The 16,829-nt window shown below is 39.3% G+C and overlaps 1 protein-coding gene across 1 annotated transcript; it reads left to right on the forward strand.

The window, feature by feature from the left end:
- Window positions 1–8,695: 8,695 nt before the first annotated feature.
- On the forward strand, window positions 8,696–13,583 carry LOC131944056 (uncharacterized). Its single transcript, XM_059304514.1, has 6 exons — window positions 8,696–8,773; window positions 11,231–11,357; window positions 11,890–12,017; window positions 12,848–13,001; window positions 13,218–13,358; window positions 13,520–13,583. The coding sequence occupies exons 1-6, from the start codon at window positions 8,728–8,730 to the stop codon at window positions 13,521–13,523; spliced, it is 600 nt and encodes a 199-aa protein (XP_059160497.1). The 5' UTR covers window positions 8,696–8,727; the 3' UTR covers window positions 13,524–13,583.
- The last annotated feature ends 3,246 nt before the right edge of the window (window positions 13,584–16,829 follow it).

The following is a 16,829-nucleotide window of genomic DNA, read 5'->3' on the forward strand; positions in this document are numbered from 1 at the left end:
AACAATGTCCCCGGGGCACTGTTTACAGAATGTCTCAGTGACCCGACCTCTCAACAGTAAGACTTTGACTCACTTTAGGCTCGCATTTCTTTACCTTATGGCAATAACGGGCGAGGTGACCCCTCTGGTGGCAACTGTAGCAGACCCTAGTTTCGGCGTCTGGGCGCTGGCGGGGTGCTTGGCGAACATTGGACATTTTGGTGTCCTGTGTAAAGTGGGTCAGCAAGCTGCTCTGTGAGCTTGTCGTCTTTGTCTTCTAGCCTGGACCTGGGCGAATATTTTTCACTTGGCCTGGCATCTATGGCTGCCACGTAAGCAGGTTCTGCACGAGGGTTTTCATCTATATAGACAATATATACTTTTAAAAGTGTCCGCCCCCCATCCACAAAAAAGTCTACCACCCCCCCCCCCCCCCATAAAATTTCAAGTGCTCCACCCGAAAAAAGTCTGGAAGAAACACTGAACGTGGAAGTAGACGAACCCTACTTTATTGGCCGCCTGATAATACGTATTTGACGGTTGCAGGTTTTACAGATATCATATCTATCGCCGCACATGCGAAATTGAAAAAACGCAAATTTGTAGAAACCTCCCCAGGAGTATTCTCAACGACATCCTTAAGGTGTCATGGCGATCTCATGAAAGTTATAGTAATCCATAAAAGACGAATAAAATCTGACGAGATATATTAGGAGGGTTTCATCAATGCTTTAACAATCCTATTTTCTTAGACGCGTGACCTTGTTTTCTAAAAATAAGATAGTTAAATGTAAACAATGCCTGCGCTTGTTTCATTTTATCCGGGCACTGGTTTACCTACACTACCGGCAAGCACGCGATGGGACGTACTGTATGAAAGCCTTGAATGTATCTTAATCCCTAACCGTAATGTCACCGTTAATCACTCACCGCCAAAGTGTCGGGGACGTAGAGGACCGCTCTCGTGAGCCCCCGATTACACTACTGCAGGAGCGCCTATCTCAAAAGACCAGCGTCTCACAACAAAACAGCCTCTCACAACACACCATTCTTACCATACAATCGATCAGCCTCTCTCAAAACAACAGCCTTACCATACAATCGATCAGCCTCTCGCAACACACCATTCTTACCATACAATCGATCAGCCTCTCTCAAAACACCAGCCTTACCATACAAGAGATCAGCCTCTCACAACACACCAGTCCTACCACACAACAGACCAGCCTCTCTCTACAAACCAGTCCTACCATACAAAAGATCAGCCTCTCACAACACACCATAACTACCACACAACAGACCAGCCTCTCTCTACAGCCCAGTCGGATCTTTCAAGAATTCAATGTGACTAACACTGCAGTACAACCCTGATGCTACTTTTACTTCAAAGTGAATTCGCAGATAGTTGGCAATAGCTAGATAGTTGGCAATAGCTAAATTAGGGTCGCAACATTAAGATCTCATTCGTAGCACCTGACCAGTTGTACATGAGCAGAAAAAAAAAAAATAGCTGTAAAAAAATTAGCAGTTATTAGCACGCCATAACTACACGGTTAAGGTTAAGGTTAAGGTTAAGGTTAAGGTTAAGGTTAAGGTTAAGGTTAAGGTTAAGGTTAAGGTTAAGGTTAAGGTTAAGGTTAAGGTTAAGGTTAAGGTTAAGGTTAAGGTTAAGGTTAAGGTTAAGGTTAAGGTTAAGGTTAAGGTTAAGGTTAAGGTTAAGGTTAAGGTTAAGGTTAAGGTTAAGGTTAAGGTTAAGGTTAAGGTTAAGGTTAAGGTTAAGGTTAAGGTTAAGGTTAAGGTTAAGGTTAAGGTTAAGGTTAAGGTTAAGGTTAAGGTTAAGGTTAAGGTTAAGGTTAAGGTTAAGGTTAAGGTTAAGGTTAAGGTTAAGGTTAAGGTTAAGGTTAAGGTTAAGGTTAAGGTTAAGGTTAAGGTTAAGGTTAAGGTTAAGGTTAAGGTTAAGGTTAAGGTTAAGGTTAAGGTTAAGGTTAAGGTACAGGTTAAGGTTAAGGTTAAGGTTAAGGTTAAGGTTAAGGTTAAGGTTAAGGTTAAGGTTAAGGTTAAGGTTGAGGTTGAGGTTGAGGTTGAGGTTGAGGTTGAGGTTGAGGTTGAGGTTGAGGTTGAGGTTAAGGTTAAGGTTAAGGTTAAGGTTAAGGTTAAGGTTAAGGTTAAGGTTAAGGTTAAGGTTAAGGTTAAGGTTAAGGTTAAGGTTAAGGTTAAGGTTAAGGTTAAGGTTAAGGTTGAGGTTGAGGTTGAGGTTGAGGTTAAGGTTAAGGTTAAGGTTAAGGTTAAGGTTAAGGTTAAGGTTAAGGTTAAGGTTAAGGTTAAGGTTAAGGTTAAGGTTAAGGTTAAGGTTAAGGTTAAGGTTAAGGTTAAGGTTAAGGTTAAGGTTAAGGTTAAGGTTAAGGTTAAGGTTAAGGTTAAGGTTAAGGTTAAGGTTAAGGTTAAGGTTAAGGTTAAGGTTAAGGTTAAGGTTAAGGTTAAGGTTAAGGTTAAGGTTAAGGTTAAGGTTAAGGTTAAGGTTAAGGTTAAGGTTAAGGTTAAGGTTAAGGTTAAGGTTAAGGTTAAGGTTAAGGTTAAGGTTAAGGTTAAGGTTAAGGTTAAGGTTAAGGTTAAGGTTAAGGTTAAGGTTAAGGTTAAGGTTAAGGTTAAGGTTAAGGTTAAGGTTAAGGTTAAGGTTAAGGTTAAGGTTAAGGTTAAGGTTAAGGTTAAGGCTAAGGCTAAGGCTAAGGCTAAGGCTAAGGCTAAGGCTAAGGTTCAGGTTCAGGTTCAGGTTCAGGTTCAGGTTCAGGTTCAGGTTCAGGTTCAGGTTCAGGTTCAGGTTCAGGTTCAGGTTCAGGTTCAGGTTCAGGTTCAGGTTCAGGTTCAGGTTCAGGTTCAGGTTCAGGTTCAGGTTCAGGTTCAGGTTCAGGTTCAGGTTCAGGTTCAGGTTCAGGTTCAGGTTCAGGTTCAGGTTCAGGTTCAGGTTCAGGTTCAGGTTCAGGTTCAGGTTCAGGTTCAGGTTCAGGTTCAGGTTCAGGTTCAGGTTCAGGTTCAGGTTCAGGTTCAGGTTCAGGTTCAGGTTCAGTTTCAGGTTCAGGTTCAGGTTCAGGTTCAGGTTCAGGTTCAGGTTCAGGTTCAGGTTCAGGTTCAGGTTCAGGTTCAGGTTCAGGTTCAGGTTCAGGTTCAGGTTCAGGTTCAGGTTCAGGTTCAGGTTCAGGTTCAGGTTCAGGTTCAGGTTCAGGTTCAGGTTCAGGTTCAGGTTCAGGTTCAGGTTCAGGTTCAGGTTCAGGTTCAGGTTCAGGTTCAGGTTCAGGTTTAGGTTTAGGTTTAGGTTTAGGTTTAGGTTTAGGTTTAGGTTTAGGTTTAGGTTTAGGTTTAGGTTTAGGTTTAGGTTTAGGTTTAGGTTTAGGTTTAGGTTTAGGTTTAGGTTTAGGTTTAGGTTTAGGTTTAGGTTTAGGTTTAGGTTTAGGTTTAGGTTTAGGTTTAGGTTTAGGTTTAGGTTTAGGTTTAGGTTTAGGTTTAGGTTTAGGTTTAGGTTTAGGTTTAGGTTTAGGTTTAGGTTTAGGTTTAGGTTTAGGTTTAGGTTTAGGTTTAGGTTTAGGTTTAGGTTTAGGTTTAGGTTTAGGTTTAGGTTTAGGTTTAGGTTTAGGTTTAGGTTTAGGTTTAGGTTTAGGTTTAGGTTTAGGTTTAGGTTTAGGTTTAGGTTTAGGTTTAGGTTTAGGTTTAGGTTTAGGTTTAGGTTTAGGTTTAGGTTTAGGTTTAGGTTTAGGTTTAGGTTTAGGTTTAGGTTTATTTTTCGACAACTTACTATACTCTTGCCATTCTGATAAAAAATCATGCAAAAAAAATGTTAAAAACATATTTCTTTTTAGTTCCCTAAAAACCCAAGTTGGCCGACTCTGAATTTTGGAATACATATTTTGGAAACTGCTGGAATTCATCTCGTAAATATTATATCTGTTTCAGTTTAGCTCAAAATACGAACAATAATATTTTTTGTTTTAATAGTTGTGTATTTTTAGAAGCTTTTATTTAACTTGCTCATTCTGTCTTTTTGTACGGGTCAAAACGGGCGAGCCCCATAGGGACGGTTATTCTCCACCAACTTACTTATCATTTGGATCCGCCTATTATGTCCAGCTTACATTAAAAAGATATCAATGGTAGTACGACACGTATCATTTATCGACCTGCTAGACCTTTGTAATACTTGCTCAAGTTTGAAATGTTCTCGTTGTGGAATTTATATTAATTGCTTAGTAGTTTAATTAATGTGTGGATTTATTGTAGAATGTTCTATTCAATGTTATATCCTATATTACTTGTTACTCAGAAGATTTATTAACTGTAATTTGCAAATGACGAAGTGGACCGCCATTTAAGTAAGTTATTATGTGACGTGGTGGACGGCCTTTATAGCCAGGTTCACAAGTGACGAAGTAGACGGCCGATATTTCTAGTTTAAAAGTGCCGTAATCGGCGGTCTATATACCTAGGTTCACTGCAGAGTGTAGACTGTAGGATTAATGTACGGCCGTTATAGCTATTCTAACAAGTGACAAAATGGAAGGCCGTTATAGCTATTCTAACAAGTGACAAAATGGACGGCCGTTATAGTTATTCTAACTAGTGGCAAAATGTCCCTGTCGGACAGATGTCCCTGTCAGGCCAGATGTCCCTGTTGGCCAGATGTCCCTGTCCCTGTCAGGCCAGATGTCCCTGTCAGGCCAGATGTCTCTGTCAGGCCAGATGTCCCTGTCCCTGTCAGGCCAGATGTCCCTGTCCCTGTCGGCCAGATGTCCCTGTCAGGCCAGATGTCCCTGTCCCTGTCAGGCCAGATGTCCCTGTCAGGCCAGATGTCCCTGTCCCTGTCAGGCCAGATGTCCCTGTCAGGCCAGATGTCCCTGTCCCTGTCGGCCAGATGTCCCTGTCAGGCCAGATGTCCCTGTCAGGCCAGATGTCTCTGTCAGGCCGGATGTCCCTGTCCCTGTCGGCCAGATGTCCCTGTCAAGCCAGATGTCCCTGTCAGGCCAGATGTCTCTGTCAGGCCAGATGTCCCTGTCAGGCCAGATGTCCCTGTCAGGCCAGATGTCCCTGTCAGGCCAGATGTCCCTGTCAGGCCAGATGTCTCTGTCAGGCCAGATGTCCCTGTCCCTGTCGGCCAGATGTCCCTGTCAGGCCAGATGTCCCTGTCCCTGTCGGCCAGATGTCCCTGTCAGGCCAGATGTCCCTGTCAGGCCAGATGCCTCTGTCAGGCCAGATGTCCCTGTCCCTGTCAGGCCAGATGTCCCTGTCAGGCCAGATGTCCCTGTCCCTGTCGGCCAGATATCCCTGTCAGGCCAGATGTCCCTGTCCCTGTCAGGCCAGATGTCCCTGTCAGGCCAGATGTCCCTGTCCCTGTCGGCCAGATGTCCCTGTCAGGCCAGATGTCCCTGTCCCTGTCAGGCCAGATGTCCCTGTCAGGCCAGATGTCCCTGTCCCTGTCAGGCCAGATGTCCCTGTCAGGCCAGATGTCCCTGTCGGCCAGATGTCCCTGTCAGGCCAGATGTCCCTGTCAGGCCAGATGTCCCTGTCAGGCCAGATGTCCCTGTCCCTGTCAGGCCAGATGTCCCTGTCAGGCCAGATGTCCCTGTCGGCCAGATGTCCCTGTCAGGCCAGATGTCCCTGTCAGGCCAGATGTCCCTGTCAGGCCAGATGTCCCTGTCAGGCCAGATGTCGCTGTCAGGCCAGATGTCCCTGTCAGGCCAGATGTCCCTGTCAGGCCAGATGTCCCTGTCAGGCCAGATGTCTCTGTCAGGCCAGATGTCCCTGTCAGGCCAGATGTCCCTGTCCCTGTCAGGCCAGATGTCCCTGTCCCTGTCGGCCAGATGTCCCTGTCAGGCCAGATGTCCCTGTCAGGCCAGATGTCTCTGTCAGGCCAGAATGTCTCTGTCAGGCCAGATGTCCCTGTCAGGCCAGATGTCCCTGTCCCTGTCAGGCCAGATGTCCCTGTCAGGCCAGATGTCTCTGTCAGGCCAGATGTCTCTGTCAGGCCAGATGTCCCTGTCCCTGTCGGCCAGATGTCCCTGTCAGGCCAGATGTCCCTGTCCCTGTCAGGCCAGATGTCCCTGTCAGGCCAGATGTCTCTGTCAGGCCAGATGTCTCTGTCAGGCCAGATGTCCCTGTCCCTGTCAGGCCAGATGTCCCTGTCAGGCCAGATGTCTCTGTCAGGCCAGATGTCCCTGTCCCTGTCAGGCCAGATGTCCCTGTCCCTGTCGGCCAGATGTCCCTGTCAGGCCAGATGTCCCTGTCCCTGTCAGGCCAGATGTCCCTGTCAGGCCAGATGTCCCTGTCCCTGTCGGCCAGATGTCCCTGTCAGGCCAGATGTCCCTGTCCCTGTCAGGCCAGATGTCCCTGTCAGGCCAGATGTCCCTGTCCCTGTCAGGCCAGATGTCCCTGTACCTGTCGGCCAGATGTCCCTGTCAGGCCAGATGTCCCTGTCCCTGTCAGGCCAGATGTCCCTGTCAGGCCAGATGTCCCTGTCAGGCCAGATGTCCCTGTCAGGCCAGATGTCCCTGTCCCTGTCGGCCAGATGTCCCTGTCAGGCCAGATGTCCCTGTCAGGCCAGATGTCCCTGTCCCTGTCAGGCCAGATGTCCCTGTCCCTGTCGGCCAGATGTCCCTGTCACTCCAGATGTCCCTGTCAGGCCAGATGTCCCTGTCCCTGTCAGGCCAGATGTCCCTGTGAGGCCAGATGTCCTTATAGCTATTCTTACAAGTGACGAAATGGGCGGCCGTTATAGCTATTCTAACTAGTGGCAAAATGGACGGCCGTTATAGCTATTCTACCACGTGACGAAATGTACGGCCGTTATAGCTATTCTAACTAGTGGCAAAATGGACGGCCGTTATAGCTATTCTAACTAGTGACGAAATGGACGGCCGTTATAGCTATTCTAACTAGTGACGGAATGGACGGCCGTTATAGCTATTCTAACTAGTGGCAAAATGTACGGCCGTTATAGCTATTCTAACTAGTGACGAAATGGACGGCCATTATAGCTATTCTAACAAGTGCTGTAATAAATTACTGCTATAGGTCACCAACCAATTATATGGCTCATGCAGGTTTATTTGAGCCTTAGAGCTGGCTGGTGACCTACTTACCAGCTCTATACCCAGGTCATCAAGTAAATAAAGACCAAACCATCTAAGAATTCAGAGAAGTATTAACCAAGTGATCGATAAGTTTTGTAATAATATGTGTTGCTTGTAAATCATTGAAAACACTATTTTGTCAGATGCGCAATAACATTCAAACGTCCATTTGTTTTAATAAAACACTATTTAATAAATTCCAGTGCAGTGTTATGATGAAATTTCAATATTTTTCATTACTTGACTCTGGCTTAAAGCTACATTGCTAATGAGATTGTGAGCATTAAATACAAACCAGTTTATTGTTGGAAAGAACGTAATGGTAAGGTGTTCCCTTTGAATCCAGTGTGTGATATAAATGAAATAAATTTCATCCACGTGTAATTAAAGCAATAGGATCTATAGTCTTACTGAGACTGAGCTTTACTTACAACAAAATGAGTTTCATGTCTAATCCCATTTTGATTAAGTACAGATGCAAATATTTTTTTCTGGCGAATAAAATATATCTGCTTTAACTGATTCACGAGCAAATAAAATATTCATATCTGATTCAACTGATTCACGAGCAACAAAAATATTCATACCTGATTCAACTGATTCACGAGCAAATAAAATATTCATATCTGCTTCAACTGATTCACGAGCAAATAAAATATTCATATCTGCTTCAACTGATTCACAAGCAAATAAAATATTCATATCTGATTCAACTGATTCACGAGCAACCTAACTACCTCCCTCCCTCCCTCCCAACCTACCTACCTACCTACCTACCTACCTACCTACCTAGATCACGTGATGAAACACGACACTCTCACAGCAGCCCTAACAGTCATGTATAAATATGTCATCTATTCGATATAGGTCTTTGTGCTAAATTTCTCTTTTACACATTTTTCGTTGTGTTTTTTCTGGTTGCGCTTTTTTCCGTTTGCGCTTTTTTCTGTTTGCGCTTTTTTCCGTTTGCGCTTTTTTTCTGTTTGCGCTTTTTTCCATTTGCGCTTTTTTCCGTTTGAGCTTTTTTCCGTGTGCGCTATTTTCTGTTTGCGCTTTTTTCCGTTTGCGCTTTTTTCTGTTTGCGCTTTTTTCCGTTTGCCATTTTTTCTGTTTGCGCTCTTTTCTGTGTGCGCTTTTTTCTGTTTGCGCTTTTTTCCATTTGCGTTTTTTTCTGTTTGCGCTTTTTTCTGTGTGCGCTTTTTTCTCTTTGTGCTTTTTTCCGTTGCGCTTCTTTCCGGTCACCATGTAGATGTTAGCATTCATTTCATTTCTAGATTATACTACACACATAAATTGCCCAATTCATGTCGGTTCTGATTTGCTTATAAATAGAAAATATTTAAATCGAAATGATATTTCTATTTATCGAGTGGAAAACTTATTGTGTTAAAAGGGACTAATATGAACCATTCTGGATCTCAAAAAATTATCCTAGTGAATAATGTTATCTTGGGTTTCATTTTTTTAAATATACGCTTATTCATTTTTAACTCTAAATGTGTATACATAATATTAAAATTATGATTACAAAAGGGTTAAAACCCGCTGCAGCGCTATAAAAGCTCGGGTGTGGCGACAGAATATTACCACAACTGATTTTCCTTGTGAGAATACGTTGTTTCACAGTTCTAAAATGTTTAAACGTGCCCTTATTTTCTTTCTCGGCTTCAACGCTGCAGGTCAGTAGTTAAAAACTTTGTTTCTTGAATGAAATTCCTTTTTATGCATTGGCTTTTAAATTCAGCTGAAATTCTCATTTTGCGAATATACCAACAGAACTTTTTACGAAAAATGTAAAATAAAAAATAAGTCATGACTATATTAGAGTTACAACTCAATTAGATAAAATAAGAATAACCTTTTTCATATAATTCATAAAATATGGTTAATTTTAAAACAGATTTTGATTTTTTAGAAAGTGTGAGTTGGTTTTTGATAAGAAGGATCATTAGTTTGGGACGGGTACTTTATTAGTGAACTAATTGTGACAAAAATTTAAGTAAAAAGTTTGCATTTAAAAAAGTACATTTTACTTGGTTTATAAATGTGTAATGACGTATATTTCTTCCATGTACTTGATTATGTTTATATTTCTGTTAGTTGGTTAGATTATTCTTACACTTCAGTTTACAAAATCGTGATTCATTAACTTGATATAAGGGGCCAGCGAAATGTTCATGGTTTCTAAGCGGCAAGTCCCTAGTTCGAACCCTTAAACAGAGGAGGCTAGATACTAGGGGACAGAAACCAATCTAGAAGAGAAGTGAACTCAATAGCCACACCAAGTTGGGCTTGTTTTTTAAATCCTCCATCATATACTTAATTAAGAACGAAGAAGAAAGAAGAAGCTACACCAAAGATCAGTTAGTTCCCGGATTTTAGAGATAGTTTACACATAACCGCAGAAACTTTATATTAATACCCATGCAAAAACACGGTTCAATCCTTCGTAGTTTACCTGCTATTGTGTTAGGTTAAAGTTTTTGTTTTGTAACTGGCCCAGTGTTGTGCCTTCGTAGTTTACCTGCTATTGTGTTAGGTTAAAGTTTTTGTTTTGTAACTGGCCCAGTGTTGTGCCTTCGTAGTTTACCTGCTATTGTGTTAAGTTAAAGTTTTTGTTTTGTAACTGGCCCAGTGTTATGCCTTCGTAGTTTACCTGCTATTGTGTTAGGTTAAAGTTTTTGTTTTGTAACTGGCCCAGTGTTGTGCCTTCGTAGTTTACCTGCTATTGTGTTAGGTTAAAGTTTTTGTTTTGTAACTGGCCCAGTGTTGTGCCTTCGTAGTTTACCTGCTATTGTGTTAAGTTAAAGTTTTTGTTTTGTAACTGGCCCAGTGTTATGCCTTCGTAGTTTACCTGCTATTGTGTTAGGTTAAAGTTTTTGTTTTGTAACTGGCCCAGTGTTGTGCCTTCGTAGTTTACCTGCTATTGTGTTAGGTTAAAGTTTTTGTTTTGTAACTGGCCCAGTGTTATGCCTTCGTAGCTTACCTGCTATTGTGTTAGGTTAAAGTTTTTGTTTTGTAACTGGCCCAGTGTTGTGCCTTCGTAGTTTACCTGCTATTGTGTTAGGTTAAAGTTTTTGTTTTGTAACTGGCCCAGTTTTATGCCTTCGTAGTTTACCTGCTATTGTGTTAGGTTAAAGTTTTTGTTTTGTAACTGGCCCAGTGTTATGCCTTCGTAGTTTACCTGCTATTGTGTTAGGTTAAAGTTTTTGTTTTGTAACTGGCCCAGTGTTGTGCCTTCGTAGTTTACCTGCTATTGTGTTAGGTTAAAGTTTTTGTTTTGTAACTGGCCCAGTGTTGTGCCTTCGTAGTTTACCTGCTATTGTGTTAGGTTAAAGTTTTTGTTTTGTAACTGGCCCAGTGTTATGCCTTCGTAGTTTACCTGCTATTGTGTTAGGTTAAAGTTTTTGTTTTGTAACTGGCCCAGTGTTATGCCTTCGTAGTTTACCTGCTATTGTGTTAGGTTAAAGTTTTTGTTTTGTAACTGGCCCAGTGTTGTGCCTTCGTAGTTTACCTGCTATTGTGTTAGGTTAAAGTTTTTGTTTTGTAACTGGCCCAGTGTTATGCCTTCGTAGTTTACCTGCTATTGTGTTAGGTTAAAGTTTTTGTTTTGTAACTGGCCCAGTGTTATGCCTTCGTAGTTTACCTGCTATTGTGTTAGGTTAAAGTTTTTGTTTTGTAACTGGCCCAGTGTTGTGCCTTCGTAGTTTACCTGCTATTGTGTTAGGTTAAAGTTTTTGTTTTGTAACTGGCCCAGTGTTGTGCCTTCGTAGTTTACCTGCTATTGTGTTAGGTTAAAGTTTTTGTTTTGTAACTGGCCCAGTGTTGTGCCTTCGTAGTTTACCTGCTATTGTGTTAGGTTAAAGTTTTTGTTTTGTAACTGGCCCAGTGTTGTGCCTTCGTAGTTTACCTGCTATTGTGTTGGGTTAAAGTTTTTGTTTTGTAACTGGCCCAGTGTTATGCCTTCGTCGTTTACCTGCTATTGTGTTAGGTTAAAGTTTTTGTTTTGTAACTGGCCCAGTGTTGTGCCTTCGTAGTTTACCTGCTATTGTGTTAGGTTTAAGTTTTTGTTTTGTAACTGGCCCAGTGTTGTGTTCTTTGAAATTATTTTAATCTATAAAACTCTTGTGATCTAGTTTGTGAGCACATCAGACAAACTGAAACATGTGCCCGTCTTCAGGACTGTGTTAACCCATTTGATAGAGTTAAAGAAAACTTTTTGAAAGACTTCATTGTTCAAAAGACATACCACAAATTTTGTCAGTGAGTAATGTTTTTTATGTTCGAAACTAAATAAAAAATGTGTAGATTTCAAAACTAAAATATTTTAAAGTATCCAATACATGGATTTATATGGCAACCGAAAAATTCATCTGTTTCTGTGATATCGACGTATCAATGTATTTTTAAGTCGTAGCAATGTCCATTACGCTTTACTCTTCCAAGATTAACTTCAAGTACATATTTGATTAAAAAATACAGAACAGGATACTTCGGGATATAACTCTGTGAACCAACCTTCAACCGATGTTTGTTAGAAATGTTATTTCATAAATATTAACTAGCAATGGTAATGGCGTACTGGTTTTTAAAACATCCAATCCTCTAACGAGAAGCAAATTGAAACTAGTTTAACAGTTTTCAATCTCCACCACGTTAGATTTTGATTCGAGCTAAGCTTTGCTACGTTTTCTAATTTTAGATGGACAGTCATGTGAAATGTTTCGAGCCTTTCCAAACAACAGTTAATACAAATAAAATATTGCATTAACACGAATCAACTTACAATTGCTAGGTCAACCCCAGACTTCGGCTCTTGCTACTTTAAATTTGAGGACGAATGCACTAACGATGAGTTTAAGGATACCCTGCTAAGTAAAGTCTTGCTGGCTAGATTTCTGTGCTCTAATGAAAGCGTAAAAGGTAAAAATCAATTTCTGTTCAAACAGAATCTAATTGGGAGATGTTTAGGTAACAGATGTGTTTCTCAATACATATTATATTTAAAATAACAAGTCGAATTTAAGGTTTTTACAAGCTTTTATTTCATTCGCAACATCCGTCTGTTTGTTTATTTATTTGTTTGTGGTTTTGTTGCACATCTTGTACCTCAATTATGACTAACTTCTAATGCATCGAATTCGCTCAAATTTGCCAGATACCTTCTTCTTCGAGGGAATTGAAGGAATATCTATTTTTTAATCTAATAAGACATTGAATTGGTAAATAAAATCTAGTTTAAACTGTTTCGAAACTAAGAACAGATAACAAGATTAAATGTTAATTATCACTCTTTTCAATATCAGAAGGGGATATAACTATATAGAAGCGATTACTCGATGAACTAAACTGCGGTTTTCGCTGAATGTTGTTTGGTCACGGTTGGAAGCTTGAGAGTCCACCTCGTAGAAGAAGCAGAAAATTGTCTCTTTGAGAAAATAGCAATCGGGATTCGACACAAATATTTTTAGTCGAAGCTTTGGTCGCGATATTTTTTACATTTTTTAGCGGCTAAATCCTTTATTAAAGAAGACGTGTTTGTTTATTTTCTTATTTTCAATGCATTTTAAATATTTTATATTTGTTTTATTAAATCATGTTCTCTTTATTTCATAATGTCTACTTTTAAATCAAATTGACTGATTTCGTTTACTTTTCGGTCTTGTCCATCCTGTGTTTGGATTATAGTTTCTTAAACTCATAATTTCAACAGATACAGAATTAAAAGATTAATTTTATTTTCGAAAATTCAGAAATATCCGCCTTGGCTGGCAATGAGTGCCCAACTAACGATCAGAAGATGGTAAAACTCATACAGTCTTATGATGGATGTATGCAGCAATTTGATGATGATATACAGAGTGCCGATAAAATTGATAAAGATATTTCGTCCAGCAAGTTATGCCTGTAATATTGTTTTAATTATCTGAATTGTATTACAATTATTTGATAGAGTTTAATTGAACGGATAATCTATGGATGAATGTCTTGACAAGATGATAACGCAATTAAATCGTGTTTAATGTTTTGCAAACATAACGTATAGTTGCGATAAATGGTGTACACAGCCTTTGTAAATTCTCACAATAGTACATTTTAGAAGAACACATTTCCTGTTTTTAGACTGGCGAGTAAGCTATTCACTTGTGTTAGAAACACATCTACTGCACACTGTGGCCAGAGAGTAGGAAGTTTCCTGACCCGCATGTGGGATGCGGAAGGCACATTTCACGAATTTCAATTAGCAAGTTGCACGTCACGCTCGTGAGTTTGGTTGGGCAAAATATGTTTTGTGATTGGTATTAACTATTCAATAATCTAAAAAAAAACATTTCCATTCATTTTACATGTTTGTTTGACATTGATTTTGTCATTTACTTTTATTTTCACTCCATGTTCATATTATTTTACATTATATTTTCCAGGTAACAATATTGAGGCCATTGTTTTGTTATTGTCGGGGTCAGACTAACTAAAACGCTGAACATCTGATCTGTCATAGTGCTACTTTTGTCTACTGTTTACGTTATTAATTTTCTAGAAAAATTTTAAATCGTAATTCTCGTAATAATAAGCTGTGTTTTCTTTAAAAACGAAATTAATTTTAATATTTGTATCAATTCAAAAAACAACAAAATATGAATTGCATCTACACAACAGTATAAATTTGTATTCAGTATTAAGCAATCTCTCTTCTGCATTTTAAAGATTGTGCATATATTTCATTAAAAAAACTGTTCACAACCACATTCACCTTTTCTTAAACTATTTTCTTTTTTAATATCGTTTTACGGCACCTAAACTCTTTTAACTCTCCACGGTTTTGAACGCTTCATAGACCTACTAGTCAAATCAATAATTTTGGACAGGGGGGGGGGGGCGGCTTTTTTAATATTAGGAAGTTCGATAATTCATTCAAGCGAACGCGAAACAACGCCCACTCCCCTGCTTCCATTACCACGGTTTTAGTTTTCCACAATAGAACCCACCTTCAACCGTGTCCTCTAAGTATATCTTCTTTTAAATACCTAAAAACTGAGTTGCACCACTTTATGTTATGTAACAGAATAGTATAACGCACAGTTCGTCACATGGATACAACCATTATGTATATCTATTATCATTTTTTTTTTCATTTTAATGTCTAGATTATAGCTTTATTACAAATAATTTATTTTAACAAAAAGACATAACGCGTACTGCCTAATGCAATTAGTCAATTCGCCTTTTAAAATGCTAACCAGTCGTATTGAATATACCTGCTCATCCATAAAAGCTACCCATTCCTGCACCCGAAAGGAAGATTTTGCACAGTCGAAGCCGTAGTTAGATTAAACTATAGAACTTTGTTGCTGAAGGAGAAAGATAAGGGTAAGATGACGTATAGGCTATGGGTGTTGCATTGTAGAAAAAATTAAGCTCATGGTATTAGATGGTCAACGGCTGAGAATTCGACTCCGGTTAGATTAAATGTAAAATGTGGGTTGTTGAGAAAAAAAATCACAGGAGAAATAAACAGAAAAATAAACTACAGGAAATAAACATGGAGTGATCTCCCCTAAAAACTACAGAGGATGAAAACTCGGGATATAGACATGATTTTTAAATCCATTTTAAATTACTTAAACTTTTAAAAATAGAATTCTCGTAGACAAAAAAGAATTGCGCACCCAGTGAATGGCAAACAATATGTGTATAATAGTGCGAAAATTACTCAAAATTTAAAAGAAGGCAGAGAATCAGATATTTTACTTACATGTGAAATGTCATTTATCTATCTGAAACAGTACTCAAGTTATAGGCTTTTGAAAAAATGAAAGTAGAATAAATTCAACTTCCGGTTATCGGAAATCACTGAAAAGTTTATGCTGATCTACAAGTTTGATATAATACTTATATATGAAATTTCATCAACCTAGCTGTATCGGTACTCAAGTTATGGTGTTTACAGACACACACACACACACATACACAAACACACACACAGACATACGGACAAGATTGCAAAACTATGTGTTTCCGACTCAGGGAGGTGTAAATACAATACTTTCTCTTTACTTCGTATACAAGAAAGTAAAAATACACACCAAAACAATAGAAAACAAGAAACACAACACAAACAGTTTTGTAATCTTTAAAAAAAACATTTTTATATAATGGAATATTCACTAGAATAGTTGAGCTATACTATTTTTCTTTCTCTGCGTCAAGGACGCTCAAGCGAAAACAAGGAAAATTCAAAGATAGTTAAAGAACGTGACGTCACATGGAACGTATAGGAAAATTTTAAAAAGGGAAACGAAATATCTACAGTTGAAAAGAATGAAAAGTCCACTCAATAAAATGGCGTCAATGAATCTAGAGTAAATATATAATTGAAAATCTAATGCCGAAAAATGCACAATAATAAATACGTCATCGATATATATGCTGCTTAATAAACACCCAAGTCATTGTCCTTTACAGATGGTTTTTTCACAGACTGCTAGTATATTATATAATATGTGTTCAGTAGCTGCTTTCAGTCTTATCCAACTTTTCATCACTATTCTACGCGCGTTATCATGTTCATTAGTTGCGTAATAGTTTTTAGTCATACAACTTTATTGTATTAAGAAATTTAAAGTACTGAAAACAAATTGCGTAAAACGTTTACTATATAATGTACTAAAGAGTAGAAAATAAATAACTTTCTTTCAATATATAACAATACGCCACTATTTAAATAACTAGAAAAGCGTGGGTCTCTTCTTAAATAAAGTTATCCGATAGATAATAAAGTGACCCTCGCTTTTCGCTTAACTCTTTTCCATAAGAAACACATTGTGCTTGAATATAAAATGCTGAAATAGAAATAATGATATTAAGTTATATCGTTTTGTAATACAATCCAGTTCAATCTGCTTGATGTACTGTACATGTCTTTATTAATCCATTAGCGGTCTATGGTCACTGTTCTGTGGTCTGAGGTCTGTGGTCTGTCGTCTGTCGTCTGTCGTCTGTCGTCTGTCGTCTGTCGTCTGTCGTCTATCGTCTATCGTCTATCGTCTACGGTCTATCGTCTATCGTATGCTGTCTGTGGTGTGCGATCTTTGGTGTGGTTTATAAAAGATACCTTCTCGTTTAAGCCATCATGTGCTCGAATACAAAATCTTAGTATCAACCGCGGTCTATTTATTTACATGGTCTTATGATTAACGACATCACACAGACAAAGTATAAATGTGTACACAATTTAAAAACTAAATCTATCATTTTAACACACACATAAATGCCACTACGTGGCTGCACGGTAGCGCACGGCTGCTAACCCAAACGTCTCGTGTTCAGATACCAGGATCAAGTTCGGTAGATCGTCCATGACTACTACTAATGAGTAACTTTTCATTAAGGATAAGTGAAGGCGGCAGGTCATTAACCTCACTGTCGAGGTAACAGAAACAGATGAACTCTGGTTCGTTGGCCGCCTGATAACACGTATTTGACGGCTGCAGGTTTTACAAATACAATCTGTAGTGTAGCTAAAAACAGGACATGTCGTCCGAAATCTGATGTGAAGACCTATGGTGTAGGTCGATATAATTTAGAGGTTAGTTATAGGTATGGTGAGAAGTCTTGTCTAATGATAGATTAATAGTGATCTTAACATTCGCGCGCAACATATTTAACCGCTACAAATAATGGTTAGGGCGAATACATTAGTTGTTAGTGCTAATTCACACCAGGTTAGGGCGA

The sequence above is a fragment of the Physella acuta genome, unplaced genomic scaffold (genome assembly GCF_028476545.2).
Source record: "Physella acuta isolate Inbredline_101_S28 unplaced genomic scaffold, ASM2847654v3 ptg000479l, whole genome shotgun sequence".
In the NCBI taxonomy this organism is placed as follows: Eukaryota; Metazoa; Mollusca; class Gastropoda; family Physidae; genus Physella; species Physella acuta.

Excerpts from the sequence above, each read along its gene's own strand:
- LOC131944056 (XM_059304514.1), top strand. The coding sequence starts at position 8,728 with ATGTTTAAACGTGCCCTTATTTTCTTTCTCGGCTTCAACGCTGCAG. Across the intron at positions 8,774-11,230 it reads TCTCGGCTTCAACGCTGCAG|TTTGTGAGCACATCAGACAA; the intron begins GTCAGTAGTTAA and ends CTTGTGATCTAG. Across the intron at positions 11,358-11,889 it reads ACATACCACAAATTTTGTCA|GTCAACCCCAGACTTCGGCT; the intron begins GTGAGTAATGTT and ends TACAATTGCTAG.